This window comes from Astatotilapia calliptera, chromosome 7 (assembly GCF_900246225.1).
Source record: "Astatotilapia calliptera chromosome 7, fAstCal1.2, whole genome shotgun sequence".
Taxonomy (NCBI): domain Eukaryota; kingdom Metazoa; phylum Chordata; class Actinopteri; order Cichliformes; family Cichlidae; genus Astatotilapia; species Astatotilapia calliptera.
In genome coordinates, this window is record NC_039308.1 from 50,047,818 (window position 1) to 50,074,320 (window position 26,503).

Consider the following 26,503-nt stretch of genomic DNA (forward strand, 5'->3'; position numbering starts at 1 on the left):
TTTTAACATGAGATCAGCTTCATTAAATGATGTGCTGTTTTGCTTAACTTGTGACCAAACCTTCTCAGAAATAATCAGCTCTTAATCTTAACCTGACCTGACACATCTCCCCCTGAAACAAACATGATATTTTTTTCTAGCATCACAAGACTCTTTTTTTTAATAACAGTGGTTTAAATAAAATAAAATGTTTTCTGTTTGTAAATTAGTTATAGGTTTTGGGGTTGACCCTGCCCTGCGCATCAGCGTATTTGATGAACTAACGCTTGGAGAAGGCTTTGATGGAGTTACTCAGGTCCAGGGCTTCCACAGCGAGTCTAGAGCTTTCCACTTCCAAGGTACCATAACACACATTCACTCTGTCTCTGTCTGAAGTTAAAATGTAAAGCAGATGAGATGATGTCCATGCAAAGAACATGTTTTCCTATGATAACTACTCATTTCATTTTGTTTATTTCCTTTGTATGTTTTGTTTACACAACTAGAAAGGCCAACATGATGCAGCCCAGTAATCCACAGATCCTGAGCTGAGATGCCCGTAGATGTCTGATGTTAGATCATCGAATAATGCTGTGCACCAGATTCCTTTATATGATTCTTGTGTTTGTCTGTTCCTGTGTAACAGACTGTAAACTGCAACATACAGTGCATTATCAGTTTTTTCTCTCTATTTGGATTTAGCTGGGGGGGTGGCCTCAGACTACCACCTGCCTGAACAATAGGCATGTTCGGTTTTCATGAAAAAGTGTTGTGTTGAGGGCAGGCAGAGGGGGAGAGATGGGAGGATCATACAAAGAATCATAGAATGGCTGAGCTTAATCAGATTAGGCTGAGACAAAAATCCCACAGTCAGAGTTGATATATGAAGTGAGTCTGGAGAGTGAATGGGCCCCCTGCAAGAATTCACCCATTTGGTGATCTTCTGGAGTGTGTGAGTTTGAACAGTTTGCGTCGCTAAAAATGTGAATGGGCCGCAGAGTGATCATGTTGTCAGCTGCAAGGCAGTGCGTGTAGCGTGCAAAACAGAGTTGTCAAAGATGAGGTCGTGCTTGACTTTTTAAAATGCTTTTTCACTTCTTTTTTTTTTAAATTTCTGTCAGTGTTACGTCTTTGTTACTTGATGTCAGACGCTCATTACAATCCAAATGAAACTGTTAACAGCTCCATCACAGGGATGGAGATGTCTATCATAACCCAGGCAAAAGTAGCAAAAGAGGAAATTGTTTTTTGCTCCCAGATCAGTGGCAAAACAAAAGATATGGCGATGTAACACATCTCCACAAGAAGGTTCTCATCACGGATCACGTAATGTACCAAAGTGACGGCATTGTTTTGGGACAGAGAAACACCACAATCATTTGTCGACCCCGCCTCCTCGCTGATATCTTCTAATCTCCCTGCACAACCGCTGAGACAGCGGCACTTCTGCATGGAGCAGCAACTCCAGTATCTTTGTGAAGGCAGGCCATTTGATGTCCTCTGTGTAGACAACACTCAGAAGTGCTCTACACAGGCGGGTAGCAAAGGGAGAGTTAGAGAGAGAGAAACAAAGACAGTTAGTGAAAGAAGCTACCTGCAGGTTTCTTTCCACAAAATAAAAGGAGAAAAAGAACAACTATTCTGTGACTGGTACCCCTTTGTCATTGCGCTATCTTATTTTCCTACGATACCTTTTGCTAAGTACATACAGTTATCCAGGCGGAGACAGCAGTGTCTTATTTATGGTAGCTTGCCTCCATCCTTCATTTGGGATGTCTATGTTAAGTCGATGATGCTGGGTGAGGGGGAGGCGGGCAGAGCTGCAACGGCAGAACGGACCTGGGCATCTGCTTGTTTGCAATCAGGAACAGAAAGGAGGAGGCACGTTCTGTAAAAGAGAAAATGAGTGCGGGAGCTCGAGAGAAAGAAGCTGGGATGGGAAGGAGAAAGAGAGAGAGGAAGAGATAGAAATGCAGAGCAGAGCTGTCTGCCAGCTGTTTGATAGACTGTGCTGATTCCACATGTATGGAGGCTTGGCTAGCTGGGACCAGCAGACAGGCCCACAGTGACATTCCGACGCTCATTAGATAGCAGGCAGAACATATCCATGGCTGTCCCCTCCGCTGCTTGCCTGCCTGCCTGCCTGCCCAAAGGGAAGGCTGTTATCTCTGGGTGCTGGATGGAAGCGGGAGGGAGGGGGAGTAGCTGCTGAGAGCTAAGAGAGAAGTGGAAGAGTGTAATTCACAGTATAGAAATAGGTGTATGTCCACGTGCAGATAAGCGGCTGTTGTGTTGTGTGCTGTTAGTTTGCTGTATGCTGTTTCTATGCATCTCTGTTTGCTGAATGTGTTTGTTTTGAAAAAAAGGAAATAGGAAAGGAATGAGCAGTGGGGGGATTTCTGTTCAGCGAACCCCTGCTGATGCTTTTGAAGGTAGCTGTCAGAGCTACATTGCATGACATTAGGAGAGGTGGACCTCAGGGACGGGCATAATAAAGGCAGAAAAAAAGGCCCCCTCCCTGCCCCAGGCTGTGCTCCTCTTGTGCCAAGGTGATACTCAGGCTCGCCACAAAACCATCACATCATTAGCACTTCCCCCACAGTTTTTAATATCTAGACATCCGTATATCTATTGGTATACACGAGCAGGGAGGGGGGACCACACCCAGAAGCACTCCCTTCCCCCAACACACATACACCCACGCTCTCTCCCTCTATGGCTACAAGTGTATGGACCGAACTCATTCAAAGTGCAAACAACACAGTTGCTAGAAGCATTGTTTCAGCTGCAGCACAAGGCTCCCTTGTAATTGTGTTGGTCTGTGTTTATATGAATCCTGCCTGTCTCAGAAGCATGTTTCTGCTCAGGCTGTTTAAACACTGCCAGAGAGGTGTTTCTTTGTATGTTGTGGTGACGACGCCCCTGGCTCCTGTGACACTAAAGTGTAACAGGATGGAAGAGGCTCGTTTGTAATGCCTTGTTAGTGCGCGCGCTTATTTGTACATCTGTATGAAGCAGGGAGGAAATGTCGGTTTGTTGTCCGGCATTTCTGTGTACGTCACAGATGTGCTTCCAGTGCAGAGGCTACACTTACCAGCTGTTAGTAACTATGATGCAGTGGAGTACTGTGCTATAGAAAGATGTAGAGGTTCAGAGGGCAATTCAGTCCTTCAGCGGCAGAGCTCTGGAGAAAGCTTGCGTACAGGATAGCTGCACTCTGCTGAATTGTATTGAGCAGGTTCACCGGGTGCTGTTCTGCAAACCTCACACTTAGAGGAAGGACAATAAAGCAAAATGGGAAAGTGGCTTCAGGAAATAATAATGCAATTAACACTGGCAAAAAGTGGTTAGCGTAACACATCATGCTGAACTTCTGCGCACTTCTTTTTTCTCACTGCAAGTGCTGCGTTTGCTGCTTCTCTTTTATTGAAGTTTCACGATGCAAATAGATTCAATTAAAAGGAAAAAACCTCCTGAAATAGACAAGAAAATGTTATTTAATGTAGGAAAATGTGCCAAAAGAATCCATAAATAATTAAATAGAAAAATGTGCTAATGGGGTAAAACTAGCATGCCAATCTAGCTCTGCAGGAGTCCTTAAAATAACTAAGAATCAACACAACTAATTTGGCATAGAAAATCTACAAAACAGAAGGAAATTTGAGGTTTTTAGATGGAGAAAGATCCATTAAAAAACACCATTATTGGTGTATTGTTAAACTCTCAGTGCTTGCAGAAGCTTTCAGTTAAAATGAATATTCTACAAATCTTTTCTAAGATAATAGAATGGCTGACATCACTCAGATTTCCTTTGTCACACTGTCCATGACAGCTGCATTCACTTTCAATGAGATTGAAGCTTTTTACTCTCATATCAATACAAATATGCAGAGTTCAGCTAGATGCTTAAAACCATTTTACCTTCAATAAAACCATCTAGTTAATAACAGAAAATATGAATCCAAACAAAAACATAATCACTAAGCTCTGAGAAACCTTGGGTAAAGTTCCTCAGCCTTTTTTCACACTCTGATGCTGAATAGTTAAAAAGGTTAACTTTCTTTTTTGCTAAACGCATCACTGACACGTGTGTAAATTAAAATCAGTTACATGTTAATTTGTTGATCGTATGGACTTCAAAAAAAATCTATATCCAAAGTAATAGAGGAACAGAATCCACATTCCTCCGTGCTCCGTGTGAAAATGCTCTCCAAAGTGAATCTGAAGCTAACATGAAGCTCTTACAGCCTCAGACAAGTCAGTTGGGTTTTCCTGAAGTCAAAGAGTCCTTATTATGAAATTCCTTCTTTGTGGATTCACAGAGTGTTTCCTTGATGAGCCAACGTAGAGGGATGGGAAAAGAAAGTGATAATTTGGTACTAAAAGAGATTGAGTGTGGAAAATCCCTAGCTGACTGTCTCACACTGCCGTAGCCTCACATTAAGCTGAAGTTCTGCGTTTCTGTGTGGAACAAAGATTAGCGATTTTATCCTCATCACTCATATTCTAACAGCATGCAGAAGGCATCGCTTTGTGGCAATATGGGCTGGATTACAGCGACTAGTAACACAGGTTTATTGCATATTGCATACGTGCTGTAAGTGTCCAAGTGGTGTGTATTTTATCTTCAGCGGGCGTGCGTGAAGCTCTGAGGAGATGTAGCCTCTAATTTGTTGTGATCTGGTACAATTGTCAGTGCAGATACTACACTTTAAGGGTGCAAACTGTGCATGCAACTGCCAAATGGACTCTAAGGTAATATAGTGTAATCCCAGCCTTAAAATATGAATACAGGCATGATTGTATTCAGGTAGGATGAATACAAACCTAACAAGAAGACTATAATATGTACAGAAACTCAAGAAACTCATTCTTTCAAGAATTTTCCAGGACCAAGAGTAATTTTTCTTGAAAGTGTAAGGTAACAAAGGTCTGCTTTATTCTGCCTGAAGCCAATTTTCCCCAAAACATTTTGAAAAATTGTGCAGTGTGGACAATTTTCTTTAGCAGGTTTCAGAATAAAAACATTTTTAAGACTCAGGGGCTAATGTTAGACATTAGATGTTAACATAAATGTTAGATGTGAACTTTATTCTTAGCAATCTTTAACACCATAACATTTTGTTCTGCTTAAAGATGAACCAAACAGAATTGTCGGTGAAGCTGAAGCTAAAAGCAAAATTTACCTGAGGTCAGAGCTTGCTTGATCCATTCCACCTGCATTTTATATTCATATAAAATAATCCCATATCCTTCGATATACAGCAGTCGTTGTGTCTTGTGCTGTATTTCAAAGAAAAGTTGTCCAATCTTTCCTGATGACTGACATTATCCACAACTCCCTGTGGCCAGTCATTTTTGCTTGCTGCCTTCTGAGGCAAACCTGATCCTCTGTTCCACACAGGAGCTCCAGTGACCATGGAGGGGGAGATATTTCTATCCCCCCAGGGTTGTTATACAGTTGGGTGGCTGGAAGGCTGTCATTAGCTGTGTGTATGTGTGAATGTCAGACAGGCGGTCACCGAGGAGGCGATCTGAGAATTGGGAAAATATTGCTGGCCAAGGCACTACTGGAGGTGCCCTTGGCTCAGTTTAGTATTTGTTCCAGGAGAGTGGAGACACAGCAGGGGGGGAGATGGTCCGCCGAATGCAGATTGCCTGAGTGTGGCGGAATATCTAGGAGCTGTAACGACCTTTAGGGGGCTGGTCTTTGTATATGTGTCTAGTGTATGTAGAGGTACCTTACCGCAGACCTCTGCATCCATTTCTCTCTCTGTACTGACGCAGTGTTTGTTTAGAGTTGCACAGGCTAGGCAAAATGTTGGCATTACAGTGTCTGCGTATGTGTTGCTGTCCACACCTGTTCATCTACGTGCATGCGTTCACAGGTGATTGTGCGTGTGCATTGATAGTAATGAAGGGTTTTGAGTTTGCTTCTGGCGGAGAGTTTATCATTATTCTAATCCTCCAAGAGAGATATTCTCTTGCCTGTCCCTCCCACGCACATCCCTCTACACTCAGGCCAGCAGATAAAATGTCTTGTGTAAAAACATTGTGTAATATGACAAGTTTACATGGTTTATGGCAGCGTTGGGTCTTCCCTCCTCTGATTGCATCAATGCGTTATTTGGACCCCTCTTGGCTTTATACATTCTCTGCAGCTCATGGCTCAGTCCCTCTTAACTGATAGGAACATCGCTTATTTGGAAACTGTTGTTGAAGAGTTGTTGCAAAAGATGTAGGAGGTGTTATTTTGTTCTGGCAATCCACTAGAGACCGGAGAACGAAACTCTTCATTATTCGCATAAAAACGAGGCTGTAATCTTCATACTTAATATCAGCGATGGTGCTTTTAGTAGCAATTTCACTCCGAGAAATTTATAAATCGCTAACCAATGCCTTTTGCGTGGTGGGAAGACAGAAACTCGGCGTCTGTTCACTAGAAAAACTCCCATTCTGTGAGCGCAGGTCGACATGAAAGCAGTGTGTGAGAAAAGGATTGTGGCAAAGCTGGGCGTATCTGGCCTCTCACGCTGTGCTGTGGGGGCACCTGTTCGAAATGCTAAATGTGTTAGCTGATGATTGGTGCGGTTCTGCCAATATTTTTCTATGAGAATAGAGTGCGTGGGTGTGGGTGGGGGTGGATGGGTGAATGGGAGTGCTCGGCTTGTGTACCATGGGTCAGACAAAATAAGACCGTTAGACAGTTAAAGATTAGACGTGACGCTGAAGGATGGAAATCGTGGCCTGAGTATAACTAATAAAGCAGAATGTACCCAGGAGATAAGATTAGGCTGTAGCCCTAAGCTGCGCTTCCGAGGGATGCTATTGAGCCTGAGGCTTTTGGAGATCTTTAGTCAGCTGATAAAACTCTGTGTGTCTCAAAAGCAGCTTCTTCACTATCAGCTGCTCCTTATAGCCTGTAAACATCGACAACAGATGACGTGAGATGTGTTATTGCACCGAAAATACGCTGATTAGAATTTTATGCACCGTGTCATCATTTTCAAGCTATTTTGTGTCGGTAGCTCACATCAGAGTGGTCATTAGGAGCAGGTGGCTGTCCCATCCAGGCACTTGCCAATATATAATTGACCAAAGGCCCCCCTCAGCAGGGCCTTATTGATTTGGCACACGGGAAAGTTGTCCTACTCATCGCAGCACAAACTCATCTACTCGTTTTTCACGTATATGTTTAAAGGAATGCAGAGATGCTCCTAATACATATGCTAACTTAATCTTTGCTGGATTGAATTCATTCAGTGTAGACAGATCTTTTTGCTCCATGCCAACGTAGCCTCTACTCGACAAGCCCTTAAAGACCCATATAAAGATGCCCCTTCTCTTAAAGTAATAAGATGGGTGATGAGAGTTGTCCACATATAGCCAATGGCTCATAGCTGCCAAGTTGTAGAGCAGACAAGTAGTAGAGGTTCCTTGATCCTTACCATCCCCCCTGCCTCATCAACCCTGGGCCCCGCCCTGACAGATGCTCCTGCTGTGCTTATTTTGCTCATGATTGAGATGTCATTTTTACTTTCTGTTCAACTCATGGCATGGCAGTAGATTGACCGGTGCATAATATCAAAGACTATAAATGTCACAATCTGGTAGTAGGAACTCAAGCGCAGAGCGGTTAGACGTCTCCAAAAACAGTTTATTTACAGCACTAGTGCACGATATATACAGTGAAGGGAAATCCAAACTCCAGGGAATCACGGGGAAGCGCTCTCACACTCGCTCACGTCTTCTTGCCCAAACTTACACACGTTCACACGGCAGGGAGGTCACAGGTCCGGGGAGGAAAGTCTCTGTAGCAGAAGAGAGGGAAGTCACTCACAACGCACAGGTTCACAGGTGCTGGGAGAATCACTAACGTCTGTAGTACAATCATCCAGCGACGAGAGGATCTGTGTTCCAGCCTCAAATAGTGCTCCTAGGTGATGACAGCTGATTGTTGTCAGGTGTGTGGGCCAAGGGCGGGAGCCCACAGTGAGCTCCGCCCAGGCAGAGAGAGAGAGAGAGAGAGAGAGAAAACCAAACAACACATGTAGCCGGGCAGGAGACCATGACAATAAATATATGACTTTTCTTAATAAAAGCAATTAAATCTGACTACAGATTAAATTACCATTTAATAATTTGATGAAAACAAACTCATTCTGAGATTATTGTCAGCAGTGCCATTTGGAATTGGTTACTAAGTAGGATCTGTTGATAGCAGCAGATTATTGCTCAGCAGAAACCCTGTTGCAGTCATTGGGCCATCTGTCCCACCCCGGCCAATGTCACTGGGATGATACTCCACTGGTGATGCAAAATGCATGAATCCCTGCCCTCTGCATTTCCTTTGGTGTGAGACAAATCTAGTGTACGCTTTTGTTTAAAGAGAAATGACTCAAAATATGCACCTAATGGGCTTAAAAGCCTGCATCAGAAGAAAAAAAAAAGCTAATGCTTGCACTATAAGTGTACACTGCAAGTACCGCAACTGAATCGAAACAGGCCTTTTTTTTAAAGCATGCTGTCATTGTGTCTTATGTAAGTGATGAGTATGCGTATTCAGTCTTCATCACAGCGTTTCTTGAAGTTTCACATTGCATTGTGTTAATTGGCTACTCCCACCAGCTGGAAGTAATGCTAATACACTGAGGAAAAGCCACCATGCTAGCTTCCTGGAGCGCTTAAGTGTGCCAGGGCATCGTGCATGCATCCCGTAGCTGGAAGTGAGCTCTTTGATGTGATTGCTTCTGAGAAACGTCATCTTTTATTGATGCTTCCATTAAAGTAACATAGACATCTGTGTAGACTTGGTGGGGAGGGAAAGAGGGCACGCTGGTGGAACAGGAGTTTACCAGCTAACTACACACAGAAAATACCCTCCCATCCACACCAGCACCCGTATTACTTATTTTTCCTCTAGTCCTCAGCTTAATACGGCTATTCCAATACTACACCTAGGAGTAAGTAACTTGACCTGATTTTTAAGTTAGCCTGCACCAGTGAGAGAAATCATTATCCCCTTTGGCAAATGATGACAGATGATGAATAATGTTGATCTTTTTTAGCAAGAGCACTTGTTATTTTCTAAGATATATTAGCAGCAGTTAAGTTATAGTAAACATTAGGGTTGAGCAGTTTTCTCCATAGTCTAATTATCTTATGCCAATAACCAATACCATAGCTGCCATGCAGCCATTAAGATTGAGGAATCTGCTGTACATTGTGCATAGTATGTGGTCCAGACATACAGCTGCACTGTAACTGCTGGCCAGAGAGACAAAGACAGAGAAGAGGTTATGCCCCATTTCCAGCATAAAGAGAAAGAACCAGCTGGAGAGAGACGTTCACACACAGCCATAAATGATTTACACTTAAGTTTGCTTTAGGATTATAGTTCTTTTTATCATAGCTCTGCTAACTTGATCAGTCTGTTTGATGCATAAAGGTGGCTCACCTATCTCTTCCTGCTCTGGCTGTGCTCACCTCACACACAGCAGGGTCTTTTACCAGAAACTCACACAACACCTGGTGACATAAATAAGGTTAAAGACACGAGATAAACTAGCATCTCTGCAAACACACGGCTACATTAAGCTCCAATTTTAGAAATAGAAATGTTCCTCTTCTGTTTTCGCTTATTTTGAGATGAGAGTGGTTCACAACGGTAATTTGAAAGAGAGCAAATGTGGGAACGTGAACTTGTGTGTTCACACAGGAAAACAAGTCAAAAGGAAAAAAAAAAGAGCACTTTGATTGGCAAGCTGTTGTCACGCACTCTGACTGTTGTTTATCATCATCCACTGATACAGCCTTAGTGTTGTAGGTGGGTGTAAAGGCCAGAACAACAAGGGCCAAATCATTATGGTAGATGACTAGGTTAGAGCAACTCCAAAATGACAGGGCTTGTGGCACGCCTTTGACTAGAAGCGGTGAATAGCTGTCGAAGACAGTTTAAAAAATGGATGTAGCTACCGTGACATTACCCACTGTTTTCTGAAGTCCCATTTTGAAGACTTGATGAGATGAGTGTTTCTGACAAAACACAGGATGTGTGGGATCAACTTTGATGTAATTCACAGCTCTTTGAAGATGCTGGAGCTAAAAAATGTTTGTATCAGATACCACAGAGCATTCTCAGGTCTCTTTGTGTTTATGTGGGTCAATTATCCTACAATACAAAGGACAAACAGCATATTAGACAGAGGTGGTCATCACTGTCCAGCTGGTACAGTATTTGGCAGCAAAGGGTTGTTGCAGGCGGACAACTTCAGAAGTTTTGCTTGAGGTGAGATTTACAGCAGCTGGCCTTTATTAGGAAGCCATGAGTTTACAATAAACTATATATATGAACAATTCTTGGACCAAAAACAGTACTCAAGCTGTTTTCCAAATGAATGCAGTAAATGTCAAAGGTTTTATTTGGGAAGTATTTGACTTGCAGCTTAATAAAGCTTTTAAGCTTGGCACTTTTTTGTTGTTCTTTAGCATTTTGCTCTCACTTTAATAAATAAACTGTAATTTGTGCCAGTGCTCTGAATGTTTAGTGCTGATTTTTATTTCATGAATTAAAATTTATCAGGCTTGTCTTATGTCACTACATGAAATATTTATAAAATCCCAGCAGAATGTTGTCTAGTTTTCCACAATACAGCAGATTCACTAGAGCACATTTTACTCATAACTTTCACATCGACTAATTTGTTATTCTTACTAAATTGTTAATATTATATATCAATAGTGGCAATAGAGTTAACAACAAAAGGAAAAGGAAAAGTTGTGTCGATTCACTGTTTCAACCAGAACTTCTGTTTTTCATACATCGTTAAAGGAGCTGAAAAAGAATAGATAACTCATTTAATTTTTATTTATATAGAACCAAAGCACAACAGCAACTCCCTTTTTAATGAGAAGATTCCTCATGTTTCTTCCATCTGTGGTGACTGGTTTGGGAGAGAAGGGAAGAGGGAGACATAACAGGAAACAAAGTATGGAAGAAAGCCAGTAATTAATAATAATTAATGATTAAATGCAAAGTACGTAAGTAAGTAAGCACAAAGAGTGAAACGCAGTGAGTGAAAAAGAAAAACTTATGGGAAACCCCATAAAGACTCAGGGTCTCTTGATCCAGCTCTAGCTAAAGACACATTGTTAGTTCTGGAGTTTATTTTCCCAGTGGGGATGTTTTGGTCAGATGAATAGACAGTCTTTCTGAGGACGTACTTATTGATGGTATTAATAATTTCTTCTAATCCCTGTCTTTAATCCAGGGTCCTCCAGGGAAGTAAAAGCTCCCGTGGAGGTCTCAGAGCAAATGGTCCAGAAGCTAAGAGGCAAGAATGAGTTTACTGTGTTGGTGACCCTCAAACAGGATCACCTGAACTCTGGGGTGATCCTCTCCATCCATCATTCTGAACACAGGTAAGATCACTTCTCGTTTCACCACGTGTGTAAAACGGCTTTTGTCGTACACAGGTAAAGTGGAGCATTAGCTCATTTTGGATATATTTGCAGATACATGAATGGAATACACTAAATAAAATACATTTTAAGAAAGTTCAGTGATTCATGTGTATCACTGGGAAACTAAAGTATAGCTCATTTAGTACAGTGAAGCCTGTCAGAATAAATCTCCCTGCCCAATGATTGCAGTTTCGCTCTAAATTTAGTAACTCTCTGTTCTGTCATATGAGCAGACTGGATATTTGTATTTGATAAGCATTTAGATGTTTTACACACTAGTCAAATAAACAAAGAAAATCACCCTGTATGCCAGAGTATTATTCACAGTCCATCAACGATGCAAGCGTCGAGTCTGTAATTGTGAATCGAAAACTGATGAGACACTATCTGCAGTTAGCATGCTAATGTTTTCCATTACTTTGTGGTAGCTGAGCCGTTGGATGATCAGAACAGCAATCTAAATTCCACATAATGCGTTGATTGAACAGTCTGTACATTAAAGTCGGTCCTGAGAAGAGAGCTCACAGGGATGTTAATGACTTTCTCCCACTGATGATTAGCCTTCCCAGCCATTCATATGCAACAAAGCAGCACTGCATGGTTTCATTTAAAACATGGCAGAAATAATTCAGCATCCAAAGTGTTAGCCAGCGCGTTTATGGAGTCAAGATGAATGTGCATGCACGGCTAGGGGAGAGTAAATCTATTAGATGTGGTTTGCAGATAAATCAATTCCATTGCTACACTGTCTATTTTTCTTTTGAATAATGTTTCTTGAAAATGACTCTTGTTCAAATAAGTCTGTCTTTAAAACGCTGAGGTGATGAGTGTGTATCGGCAGCTCTTTCCATTAGTGTCACTGTGCTGGGTGAATCTCGGTGGTGTGGAGAAGAGGATTCTCCTGGAATACTAATGCTCTAACGTAAAGAGTTGAATCGCTGCATGCGGGCCATTGCTGTGTGCTGCTGATGTTGCATTAGACAGCAATACAGCACCCCTATGTTTAGCCTTTAATGTGATCAAATTCTTAATAGAGGAGTTCAGACAGTTTTGCATTTCTTTGTGTAACAAATACATTTTTTTAAGCAACACGACTTTGCAACACTGTAAGACGCAGGAAGGTGTCACAGAACTTACCATGGTTTTTACTTAAGTTGCTGGAACTATTGTGTTGCAGGTTCCTGGAGCTCGAGAGCAGCGGCCAACGGAGTGAAGTACGCCTTCATTATCGCACCAAAGGGCAGCAGGATCACACGGAGGTGTTCCCTTACAGCCTGGCTGACGACCAGTGGCACAAGGTCTCTGTCGCCGTCAGCGCATCTCACGTCATACTACATGTGGACTGTAACAGGTAAGATCCTGGATTGAGAGTCTTCGCTTTTAAAAGGAAAAATACAGATTTAAATGTCGCTTGTGTATCAGCTTCAAACTTTGCATGTACTAATCTCATGCAACATACCGCGCAAGGACCTTCATTATCTGAATGACCTGATCTGCCATAATATAATTAATTCACATAAAATCTGTTTTCTGAGTTTCTGCAATGAGTTGCATTTGTAAGCCTCCAACTCACACGGCAATAGATACTGCTATGTTAAATCATGTAAAAATTATTGCAATGACTCCAGGCTTAGAGAGATACCGATTTTAAATTTGGGGAAAAAAGAGATTTCTCATACTGAATTAGCATGTGGTGCTTTAATTTAAATAGGACTTTAAATTACTTTAAACTAAGTGATCAAATCTATTCTGGATCATCTTTCAGGGTTTTTTTGTCTGTGTCTTTGCATGGAAAAATACAATGTGTAATATCTCTCCAAAAGCAGAAACTCACTGAAAGACAATAGTGAAACCAAAACCTGTTAGGTAACAATACGGCGCTTTAAACTATGGTTTGTGTTTTTAGGCCATGACATGCTGCGTTGTGTATGGACCGTGTTCACTTGCTGACTCTGGCATGCACGTATCGACATCGGCCATATGTCTCATGGGTCCGGCGCAGGTTGAACTCACCTTGAGGAAACCGGCGTTTTTACATGCCTCTGCTGCTCACTATGACATGGGAGTCACTGTTTGCGTGTGATGATCCTTCTTGGCACGATAAGAGAACAGACGGCAACGCCATGTGCATCCAAGAAAGCATGTGGCTATCTATACCCTGCATAGGGAAAGAGTTAACAGAAGGATTTAAAAGGGCAGGACCTGCAGTGTGGGTGGGGGGTGGGGGGGGGGGGGGCATCTTTTCATCACATGAGCCAAACAGGTAGCATAACTGACTTTTTTGTGATTTTAGCCGTTGACCAATTTATGATCATGTTTTTTCAGGATCTATGAGCGGGTGGTGGAACCTCCCTACATGGACATACCCGAGGATACTTCCTTTTGGCTCGGACAGAGAAACGCTGCTCATGGCTTCTTCAAGGTTAATGCTGCAATAAAAACCTCTTTTCCAGAATATATGCATGCTGATGCCTCTCCTGATCTGTCATTACTAAGCCATAAATGATTCAGAATAGCACAAACAAGTAATTCATTTCAGCTGCGGCACCATCTTTTCACCCCGTACTCAGTCTTGGTTTATACTGTATCCTTTCCCTCTTTGTTTGGCTTGTTTGTTTTTATTTATTATAGCTGTTGGATTTAATTGCATGCATTTCTCAAGGCTTACCATTTTAATTTGAGGGCTGCTCTGCCTACCCTAGGAATTGACATTTTTTTGTCACTGTTTGTTCCCTGTGACTTAGTCTGCAGCTAAGCCCAGTGCAATTATCTCAGCAACCCCCACCATGCTTATTTGGGAGAAATCATTAAATAGCCTCTGGACTATGCTCATTAAGCTTAGTCTATAGTATTGTTTTTCAGACAGAGAGACTTATATCGCCTCTTTCAGACTAGACCGCACTCCCAAATTTCCCACCTGGGGAGACTTGCTGGGGCAAAATGTCAGCTTACTAGCAATTTTAACTACTTTAATCAATCTGCTGGTGACTAGGTCTGTGTTTGATGGTGCGGTGGTGGCTGTGTGTATGTGTACCTGTTAATGCTTTATACACTATGTCCTGGCATTTGAATTTCCTCTGTGTTAATTGGTTGATGAAAGAAGCTCTGGAGGTCACCCACTAATCTTGTCACACAGCAGCATCTTTCCTCGCCACTCTGTGAATCCTTGATTAGTTGCTGGGAAGACATCTCCTTTTTTTCTTTTTCTTTCGTCTTTTTTAAACACTACTTCATTAGGACACATGCACGCCCACACACATAGAGAAATGGTCAATATCTGTATGTGTTAGCTAAAAATGAGAAAATCATCATTAAGACTTTAGACAGAGCACATGCACTGTTGCTTCTTTACTCAAGAAGTTTGTTTGTTTGTTTTTTTACATTCAGACACTATAGATAACTAAATGTCTTATCTAGTAACTGAAGTTATTCAGTAGTTCACTTTTTTCTTGGCCTGGTAGGGTATCTAATTTTTGCAGATCAAAAACTGGATTAATTTTTTCTATGTGTTAATATTAAGTATTTTCTCACTGCCCATTAAAAAAATCCCTCTTTACTTTCTAAAATATTGTTGGGCACAGTTATTAAATAATAGCTCCCTTCTTTCACACAAACACAACAATATTTAACCACTAAAAATTTCCTATTCAGCGATGCAAGCAAATAACTGTAATTTGGCATCTTAGTTTAAACAAAACAATAATGTGCAAGTAATATGCAATACACATTATAACACAGTTTCTGTTTATGGTTTGTAGCAGTTGTATTTTGCAGAATTTATACTGTGCCGGTAAGTAAATAGTGTTATTTCAGATTTGATCGACACAGCTCCTATCTTCTGCCATTTCTGCACGTTACCGTAAAAAATCAGCAAATAATTTCCCCAGGATTTTACATTTATGGTTGGCAAATTGAAGTGGCGAGACAATTTAAAAAAAACAATTTCTCCTAAGTTGCACTGTTCCACTTCTGTAAAGGTAATAAATGCACCCATGGAGTGAAATGGACCTGGTTACTATGGCAACAGAGTGTCTGAACACAGGTATGTGTTTGGGATTCGGACGTAGGACAATTTGGACTTGTGAAATGATTGAATCTCTATCTCCTGTTTATGCTTATCAGAGGAGATTGGGGAAAAAAAAATCCACGTTCCAGCTAAATTGGCCACATAATTAACCTCCTGTAGGTTTGCAGATATGAGATGATTGATCAGAGCGACAGTCTGGGACACATATTATCCAACAATCACCCAACAACCTGTCTGTCATACTTCACAGTGAAAAACACAATTCTACCTGTTTATTTTTGTGAGGATACATATGCTTGGGTCCCACATTATCTCAAACATTAATTAGTTAGACAACTTAGAGAAATATTACCACCCTACCCACACTCCCAACTCTCAAAGTCCTCATGTATTTACTACACCTGCTTGATGTTTCTTCTATATTTTTCTTCTTTTTAGCATGAGGTGTTACTCCCTATGATCAAAAGGTTGTTATGTCTGTGTATGTAGGGAGTGATGCAGGACGTGGAGATCCTGGTGATGCCACAGGGTTACATCTCACAGTGTCCAGACCTTAACAGAAGTGAGTGCAGTAATCCCATTACTGTTGATTCTGAATAACCCTCAAACTTAGTTTACACCAATTTTAACTTATTTACCTGCAACCCCACTTTTAGATCACAGTATAGATAAAACGTACATTTTGTATTTATTTGATATTATTATTTATTATTAGTAGTATTTTTAAATCCTGAGTAGCGCTAAGGCGTTTAACAGTTGTGGGGTGTTTTGCAGTTAGTCAATCAGCAAAAAGTGGGTTTTCTTGTGTGATCGTTATCCTCATTGTTGCCACGATTTTGATGATGGTTCAGTTTTATTCAGTTTTGCGAGGACAAAGAAACCAGCTGTTTATATCAGTGCAAAAAGCTGTGAAATTTTATCTGAGAAAATATGCTAGATGAAATAAACTGTATCAGGCATATTTCAGAAATCGGTTTCACATTACTTTTAAGTGGCAATCTGTGAGACTATTTGATTTAGAAATGTTCTGATGCAATGTTTTTTTCCCCATTCAATCACTGGTTGTACAGTGAAATGTTTTATTGTGCGCTATGATGATGTGTTTTCACTAGGAACCTTTTTTATATTCCAGGTGGCTGTTTTACCTATCTCATTGTTAGAGTTTCTGCAGACAAAAACTATTTTTGCAGAGAGTGAAAACCACACACCCACACCTCATGCTTTAAAATGATTTTTCACATGGATTATATGTTCCTGTCCCTCAAAAAGTTTGCTTAATGCGTTTTCCAGTAAATTACACCCTTTTACAGAGAGGACATTTTTTTGTAATATAAAATAACAAGTGAAATTTCCTCCTTCAAAGAAAAAAACATTAGCAAGTATTATTAATGTTATTATTAATTATTAACTATTACTGTTAAACTACTGAACTGTTTCTACTATTAAACGTGTTTAAAAACTGTTATATGGTTAGACAGGTTTTTATCTGCTATAGTTATGATGCAGTTAACATAGATTTTTAGAAATGATGACCACGTTATTGCACGTACCTAAGTTACTTTTGTATTGTTCCTTGTATGTCAGCATGTCCAACCTGCAATGATTTCCATGGACTAGTGCAGAAAATCATGGAGCTACAGGATATACTTGCAAAAACATCCAGCAAGGTAATGTAATGTGTATGTTATTTGTGCTGATTTGACATTTAATCCAAAACAGAGAGAGGAACGGTAATTGCTCCTTTGAATTAAATGAGTAAAATATATCCCCTTGTCAGTACGGTTCTGTTATTAACATTCACTGCAACAGGCATTCAGAGCCGTATTAACATTTGGCTCTGCCTATTAATGAACTCTTTTCTCTTCTGATGGAGAGACTGAGAGTGTATGAGGTGTTAATAGTATGAGTTTTGTGATGCTACTGGTTTGCTTTTGAAGCTCCTTTTTTCATGTGAATATAGACATAGAATGAGGCTGACTCATGTCTTCTTTTCTACTTGGTTTTTGTCTTTCGGGTGTGTTGGGGGGGGGGGGGGGGGGGTGTTGGTGGTGCAGCTGTCCAGGGCGGAGGAGAAGATGAATGGGCTGGATGGCTGCTATTGTGAGAGAACCTGCAGCGTCAAGGGGGTCGTCTACAGGGAGGATGAAAGCTGGACAGATGGCTGCAGGAATTGCACATGCACGGTGGGGCTTCTCACAAGGGTGCTCGACTGCTTCTGCGTGCATGCTAGTGTGTGTGTGTCTGACCATTAAAAAGAAAGGGGAGGGGACATTCGGTTTTGTGATTGTGTGCATTTGAACATACTGGGTCTGAAATTATGTACTTGTCTCGCTGTGTGTGATTATATGTTTGCAGGCATGTGAGCGAGATATGAATGTGTGCGGGCATTTGTATGAATGGGATATGCATTTGTGTCTGACAACATGCATTTTTAATCATGCATTGTTGTATTTATTGTATCGTGTGCATGCCTCAGTTGATGTGCGACTGTGTGTGCAAGCGTCTGTGTGTAGACATACATTCTCTGCTCTTATTGTAAGCTGCCTTTTTGTCTTGAACCCCTGTTGATCAAGTGTGTGAAGATAGGGCTTTGGGTGAGGTAGAGGTGCAAAGTGCAGGGGCACCGTTGTTGACAGCTTGTAGTATCATTATTTTCATGCACTAGCTTGAGGGTTGCCCTAGTTACCCAAGAAAAGATACTGTATTAAAAACCTCCACAGTACTCAGGATTAGACGCATCAACAGCAGTGCTTAATAATACGCTATTCTCTCAAGGGTCTACTTTGTGCTGCACAAAGTGTGAATAATTGCCAAAAGAAGAATTATAAGCGGCTGGAGATCTTGTGCTTGTACTACATCGACAAACAGATTTCACTGGCTTTCAGTCTACTCAGCTTCGGAACATGAAACTCATTCACTGCTACTGAACTGCTCCAACCAGCCAATGAGATGACTTTGCGCACCACTGCCCAACATGCAAAAGATAGGAAATCACATATCTCTCAGTGCACCGCACCTAATTGCACTTGACAGATGATAATTATCATCAGGGATTTGTTCTACCCACTCATCCAATGAAATCGCTTCATTCGTCGGGATAGATGTTTTGCCACTCCTGGGCTGCAATTAAGGCATTAAATGGGATATGTTCTTACCTTATGTGTGGTAATTAGCTGTGACCTTTAAAATTCAAAGGTCATGCATTAAGATGTTATCAATTATGTGGATCAGGTTCATAAATGTTGCTGTCACAGAGCTTTCATCCGTGGAAACTATGTTAATTACAGTAACAGCCGGAGAAAAGGAGATAGTATTGAAATATGTTAGATATGCAGATTACTGTAGAAATCTTCAGTTTAGTGGATTCGCAGCACAGTATTCATAGTCCTCGGCTTGGCCAGAACCCTCTGAATATTTAGAAGATGCAACATAGGATTTGGGGGGTTGAGTAAGCTGCAAACATCTGTGCATCCTGTGATTTATAATGTATTTATAATGGCATAATTACAGTCTAAAATGCATTAATTTCAATAGCAGCCTTGCATGCATTTAGCCTATGCCAATTATACAAATGGGGTGAACAATATAATAGAAACATCAACATAATGTAGTAGTTCATCATTACCAAAAAATCAACAAATACTAGCTTCATAAAAATATAATTTATTGATGGACCACTGTGTTTAGCTTCAATTGTATGTTGGACAGTAAGGATTTAAAAATGGCTGACAGAAATTCCAATGTATGTCCAGGAACAATGTTATTAGCCAATATCAGCCTTTGATATTAGCTGTTTCATCATCATTTATAAAAGCCAGTACATAAATTAAAAAGGAAGAGATGTGAGAAACACCCTTCAACTATTTTATGAGTGTCGACACTGCATAGATTGCCCACCAGAGGGCGCTCTGTAACTTTCCTGCAGTACCCCACCAATTACCACCAAACAGTACTGCCAGGAGTTCTCGAGTATTCCAAGTAAAGATTATATTTAATTAGCATTGTTATATTATGTTAATGAGGACAATTATTGGGGAAATCTATTTGCGTTTGAAAGAAAAAACAATATTGGCCGACATATCAGATTTTTAAATCACCAAATATCATTGTGGGTATCGGTAAAACCCGATATTAGTTGTTTTTCAGTTTTTCCAGTCTTATTTTTTAATGTTAAATCCTAATTATTATATATCTTGTTCAAAATGTAGTATTTGCCCAATTTAGGCGATTATTTCCAAAAAAGAAAATCAATATAAATATAGTCAGATTTTTAGAATTGTTGATACTGAAGTAATATGTATCAGTTCAAGCACCAAACGCCCAGTGTCACTTGAGTTCTACTAGTCACTCTTTAAACTAAGTGTTGTGTTTCTCTCTACCAGAATGGCACGGTGCAATGTGAGGCCATCTCCTGCCCTCCCCCTCAGTGCCCGGCGGGCACAGCGCCTGCCTACGTAAAGGGTGCCTGCTGCAAGGAGTGCCAGCGTGAGTGAAGTACCCTTAACCTCAGCACCCTCCTACACTCATACAATCATAGACACAATTGCGCACAAACGCGCACACATAACAGCAAAACAACCTCCATCACCAGATTTAGAGCACATATAACGCCTCCACAAGGGCTGCCTGACAATTGACCAGGGCTCTGCTGTGTTGCTAAGCTACCTCCTAACATGTCTCTTGAGATGAGTCCATCCTTTTTGCATATACATGGACCAATCAATTATTCACTAGCTGGCTTTCAAAACACAGATGGCCACCAGTCACACAGACATGAGCCAGTAAATCTGGGATCGCTGCATGTGATGTAAACTAGTTCCTATTTATGGCATGGCATGTTGAGGCTGTGAGAAAAGTGAAGAGGAAGGGAATGTGAAGGGTCTAAAACGATGCTCATAATCACACTGGCAATAGTGTCTCCATAAATGTCCATTTATTAACTTTTGAACACTGATATGTTCTAGCTGGATAAATAATTCCATTTCATCACATTGCTACATAGAGGGTCTGTTTTTTTTCTTTTTTCCGAAAGACTTTGAGCTAAGCAATGAACTCTTATTAGCCTCTTCACCGCAGCACTCTGCATCTCATATTCTCTCAATTCCCCTCTCAATAAAAATGGATTTCAGTGGGTATTATCGTATTATCTTTTTTTTTTTACATTCTGCTGATAGTATCCCAAATGAAACTTTAACAGATGTGATATATTTTCTTTTGAGAGGCAAAAAGAACTGCCCGCCAACTTATAGAACACAATCTAGCACATGCATTAAGCAAAGGAATTTATTACCGTACGTCTGAGTGTTTTCAATAACTGGTGTTCTCACCTGAGATGTGTTGAAGGTTACACACCATATGAGCGATAGAAAAATGTACCAGACTTTGTGCGTGTGTATAGTATTTCTTAGCAGATTTGACTCCACGTCTTGTGCAGGCTGACTTCATTTGAGAGCTTCTTCATCACAAGCACCCACGCACTTCTGCCATCCCTCTTCCTGCTTTGCTTGTAAGCGAAAGACACAGTGAAAATGCTGCAAAAGCAAATAATAGACAAGATTTACTCTCTATCAGGAAGAGACAATTAGTCTGGGATGCTAATCATCTCGTGTCAGCATCTTTTTCCACGGAACCATAGGCCTAGGCCGATACGCAGGGGCTTTAAGCGGGACTGTAAATCTGCTGCCGTGTTACCCAAATACAAACACGTAGCAAGTAATGCCCTTAAACTCAATATCCCTATTCTCCCTTGTGTCAATGAGGTAGACAAACACACAGCTAATTACACGTGCTCTCGCTTTGGAGAGAAGTGTACCGCAAGTTTCCTTGCTACAAAGACATGATTTGCTCTCCAAATTAAAGGCTTATCTCACAGCGCCGGGCCTTCCAGGGAGGAGTTCTGAGTCTCTATGTTTTTGTGTGTGATTGTCTGTCAAGTAGAGCGCCAAATGGCTGTTTCAGAAGTCCTTCGCTTTTATGATACGCTGCTTTGTGATAGGGCCTGACCTCCAGTGTCAATCATTTCTCCCCCTTGTATCAGACTAGATCTGTCTGACCCCAACTGCTCATCAAACACACGCTTTCTGCCCATGTGATTATTTTAACCTCCACCACCCCAAGAACCCCCAGTTACATGAAATAGCTTCTCCTCAGTGCCTCACTCAGGAGTGCTTTCTCCCTCTGCATATTAATTATGCCATCACTTCTTCTGTTGTTACTTAATTGAGTTTGACACGCTTGATTTGGTTCAACTGTATTCACCTGAGGGCTTTAAAAAAAAGGCCTCACAAAAAAAGTGTAAATAATAAGGACAGAGTGCGTGATGCACGTTAAACAGCACTGTTAAATAACTCTTGACATCTAACTAGTGTTTGCGGTCACAGCTGAGCGGAGACGCACAGATTTGGGTTCAGCAGTTACAAAAAGAGAACAGTATGAGTCAAATCTTTTTCAGATGAAACAAGAAAAAACCTCACAATCTGAACAAGAGCCTCTATTCTTTACAAACAACAGCAATTCAGATCAACTTCCTGTTAGATCCACATCATCTACGAATTTCAAGAAAGGTCCCCTAAACAATTTCTAACACTCCTTACTTTCCCTTTAACTTATTATTTCAAATGGAAGCTCTCACATCATTTGTCTTTTTTAGTTTGTAACATTTGGTCATTTTCTAAAACAATGCTGTTAGCTTTGTGGCATTTAAAAAACAAGGGTCAAAATGTTTGCTTCTTTTTTTTGAAGTAATTTTGTTTGTCTGGATATAAACCAAGTAGAAATGAGCTCAGGGCTTGTGCAATTTCTGTTTGAGATAATTTTCTTACATGTCACTCTGACCTCTTTTCAAAATATTTGAATCTTTCTGCTCTGCCAGCCTGGAGAAAAATAGTGTCTCTTTATCAACTGTGTATTTAGCTTACGGGCGTGGTGCATTTTTTTTTAAATTATATTGATTTAACTTGGTGGGAGTTACACATGCTTGCATTGACCAGTTCTTAGTGTATTCACCACCTGCAACACATGCCAATTTCCTCTGCTTAGTTTTCAGCAACCGAATTGTTGTTCCTTGCGTGTAGCTTAAACTGTGAGCTCTCTCATGATAGGATGTAAGCAGATTATAAAATTCTGATGAGCCTTTTTTTAAAGAGCCTTTTGTCCTCATTATTTCAGCCGCTGGTTGTGAGGTCTAGTAAATTAGTTATGATGATGCGATTTTACAATTCAGATTAAATTTGTATTGGAATTCTTCAGAGAACATGCAGATCCCAAATCTTTTCAAGCCGTATAAGAAGCTCCAAACCAGAATGAAGCATCTGTTCTTCCTGGGGTGAAAAAGTGGTTACCCCTAATTTGGGTGATATTGTGACAGATTGTTTGGCTCTTTTAATTATTTTCCCACATCATACTAAATCATTTGTATGATGTCAGAGAATATATACACTGCTCAAAACATTAAAAGAACACCTTTTCATCAGAGTATAGCATCAGGTCAGTTAAACCTCTGGGATATTAAACTGGCTAGTTAAGTAGCAGTAGGGTGTGTGTGTGGGAGGGGGGGGGGGGGCGTTATTAATTAGTTTCAGCTGCTTTGGTGTTAATTAAATTAATAAGAGGTGCACCAGAGGTACAACAGTTAGACAACTTACAAAACAGGAATGGGTTTACTGTTAGCTGCCACTCTGTTGCTTTTGCTAGTTTTTGCAGTTCTGGATCCTACAAATTCAATTACACATTAATACGTGCCATTACCAGAAGGTTTGCTGTGTCTCCCGGCAGAGTTACAAGAGCATGGAGTAGATTTCAGGGGATGGGTAGTTACTCGAGGAGAGCTGGACAGGGCCGTAAAAGATCCTTAAACCATTAGCTGGACTGGTATCTGCAGGAACAGGATGAGCACCGCCAGAGCTACAAAATGAGCTCCAGCAGCACACTGTGTGAATGTCTCTGACCAAACAATCAGAAACTGACTTCATGAGTGTGGCCTGAGTGCCCAACGTCCACTAGCGGGCCCTGTGCTTGCTGCTTGGCATGATGGAGTCTAATTGGCATTTGACATAGAATATCAGAATTTGCAGGTCCACTACTGGCGCTCAGTGCTTTTCACAGATGAACACGTGCCAGAAATGAAACGTTCTGGAGAAGCCATGGAGAACATTATGCTCCTTGTAATACGGTTCAGCATGACTGGTTTCCTGGTGGGTCCATAATTATCTGGGGAGGCATATCCATGGAGGTATGCACAGACCTTTGCTAGGCAGGCTGACCACCATTAGTATCAGCACAACATCCTTGGACCAATGTCAGACGTTCCTGGTGCACAACAATACCCGGCCTCATGTGCTGAGGATATGCAGGGAGTTCCTGGAGGATGAACATTGTCAGACATAGAAGACACACATGCACTTAGGGGCCACACGAATCACTCAATACTATTCTGAGTTATTCTGGGTTGAAAGCCTGCTGCATCATTTTTTCAATTTGATTTTCGGAGTATCTTTGAATTCAGCCCTCTGTAGGTTGATGATTTTCATTTCCATCAAGTGATGTGGCATCCTGTCCTTCCAAACACATTACCCAGTCCATATGACTCATGTATACAGCATGATTTTTTTCGTATTGAGTGTTGCTTTCAGTGTGTCCCTTTATTTATTTATTTTTTATCAGTGTATATATGAAGAGACAGTTTTGATCATTAGGTTCGATCTAAGGTTTTACCGATGAATTAATTTGAAAAGAAAGAACAATAAAGAAAATTCAAATAGAAAGTCATTATTTTCCAATTAATGAGGTTATGAATTCAAAATGAATTATGGCCATCTTGTTTTTCTTTGCATCTGATTGGTAGCTGAAGACATTATTAACTTATTAAGGGCCAATCTGAGAAACCAGAAGGCTTTTGTGCTGGCTTAACCTATGGATAATATTTTTTTGAAGGGACCATGTCCAGTGGATATCCAGGCAAAGACTGTGTTATTATGTGGTCCTTCTTTACAAATGCAGATACATTTTTAAAAAGCTAATAAAAATTGTTTTTGTTTTAACTACAATAGATTACAATAACACCATATAAGAAAGTGCCGTCCCTGCTTTGCTCTCTGTGGAGATCATTGATCTGCATGTAGCATGAGCCTAGCTGCTCTACCTTATCAATAGAATCTGAATACTTATATGCAAAAAAATAAAAAAAATAAATAATGAAAATGTATTCAACAGCTGTTCAAACTCAAGCATCATAAGTACTGAGCTGTTATCTGTTTGGAAATGAAAGGTGTCATTGTTCGCATCCTTCCATCTCCAAACCCGGCAACTGCAAGCGCTTTGTTGCATTCTTCATTTGTATTTTTTTACTCACATGTAATTCTACGGCTTTCACACAGTTCAGCTAACATTTCTGCTACTCTTTGGTGATCATTAAATATTGTCTAAATGTCTTACACCAGCACATTTTTTGGACCTGCATTAATTAATTAAAAATAGGTCACAGCCATTTAAAAAAGGGAGATGTAGGGTTATTATCCTGTGCAGATGATAAACCAACGCAGATTTTAAAAAGCACAGTGTTTTTTTATATGCATATTTGTTTAATGTTTGTTCATTGTGCCATTTATTTATTTAATTATTTATTTGTGTGCATTTATGTGTCTGCTAACAGCTGTGTGCTTATTTGGTGGAAGAGAACTGGTGGAAGGAGATCAGAAAGCTGTACGTGACTCTGCTGGCAGGTGCCTGCTGTTTGAATGCAGGGTAAGTCATATCAGCACACACACACAAAGGCACGCACGCAAGCAAACACACACACACACACACACACACACACACGCAACCACTTTCATTTAGAAGGCTCTTTAGAACGTCTTTTAGAAAGAGACCCCACATTACCTCATGGACCTAAACACTTCAAGTCTCCTAATTTCCATATTGCTCTGCATGACAGCTTACTAAATACTTACGCTGTGTGACCCACTGTGGCAGGATACAATACCCCATCTTGTGAGTTTGTCCGCTTTAGCTCAATGTCATTGATCTGTCTTGTCGCTGTCCTACAAAAAAAAAAAGAAAAAAAGAAAAGAAGACTGAATCCCACTACTCAATTTTACATTTGGAGGCCAAAATGTAAAAAAGAGGTGTACCTGTCAGTCAGAGAATGCCACATCTATTCTTCAGTACCAATCATCAGATACCACAGTGGTCCCAAATTAGATTCATTCCCCAATTATTCAAAGTATTTGCTTTTGTCTGCCTGGTGCACCAGATGGGTGGGTTGCTCACTTTTGGGAGTAATTCGCTTGATGACATTATTCCAGGCAGGCCCAATCAATCACAGAAAAATGATTTGAAGTTTTTAATCACCCAGCTCTATCATATCATCCAGCTCCTCCATGAATTCTGCAAAGCTCCATTAGAATCTGCAGTTTCAGACAGCTGCCTGGCTTGCTTGCCCACACCTGGCCCATCTGTAGTCCCAGTTAACTGACTGGCAGTCACAGGCAGATCAAAGAAGTGCTGTCAGTCAGCCCACTGCTGCAGACTTCTGCAGGCTTCCCCTGACAGCTGCTTGTCACGTCTCTGATCTTCTGTCTGCCTGCTGGCTGCGAGGGAGGTGGGTTGGGTTGGGGGTGCAAGTTTTGGGTGGTGGGTGCCCAGAAGTAGATGGCAAGGCTTGTTTGGAAAGTTGTTTGGGGACTTTTGGGGGAAGACTTTTCGGCTCACGCACTTTACCTGTGCATGGCATATTGTGCATGGCATATTATAAGGACGCCTTTTTAACCTCCTGATTTAAGGTTATCCTTAGGAAAACATTTGTCCACTAGGAATTAACAGAGGAGGTCTGTTGTTTTTGTCGAACTATCTGTGGCAATCTGGAATCTAAAAGGGCATCAGCTGGAGGTACAAGGATGAGATCATCACATTGGCCTGCCAAAGGCATGCAGGGAAACAGAACCTCATAATCAGGTTTTACACTCTGACTAAACGCACATGCAGGGATAATCTAGAAGATTGATTCACTGTTAGTGTAATAAAGATGCATCATAAATC

General features: G+C 40.8%; 1 protein-coding gene across 2 annotated transcripts in view; it reads left to right on the forward strand.

Moving 5' to 3' along the window:
• Window positions 1-26,503, forward strand: part of nell2a (neural EGFL like 2a) — an 86,006-nt gene that overhangs the window by 526 nt on the left and 58,977 nt on the right. For both annotated transcript variants that reach the window (XM_026175366.1, XM_026175367.1), the window contains exons 2-10: window positions 210-338; window positions 11,250-11,400; window positions 12,620-12,793; window positions 13,768-13,864; window positions 15,959-16,031; window positions 17,054-17,136; window positions 17,524-17,652; window positions 19,852-19,954; window positions 25,119-25,210. In XM_026175366.1, the coding sequence (XP_026031151.1) occupies window positions 210-338; window positions 11,250-11,400; window positions 12,620-12,793; window positions 13,768-13,864; window positions 15,959-16,031; window positions 17,054-17,136; window positions 17,524-17,652; window positions 19,852-19,954; window positions 25,119-25,210 (1,031 nt within the window). The remainder of the gene's footprint in view (window positions 1-209; window positions 339-11,249; window positions 11,401-12,619; window positions 12,794-13,767; window positions 13,865-15,958; window positions 16,032-17,053; window positions 17,137-17,523; window positions 17,653-19,851; window positions 19,955-25,118; window positions 25,211-26,503) is intronic.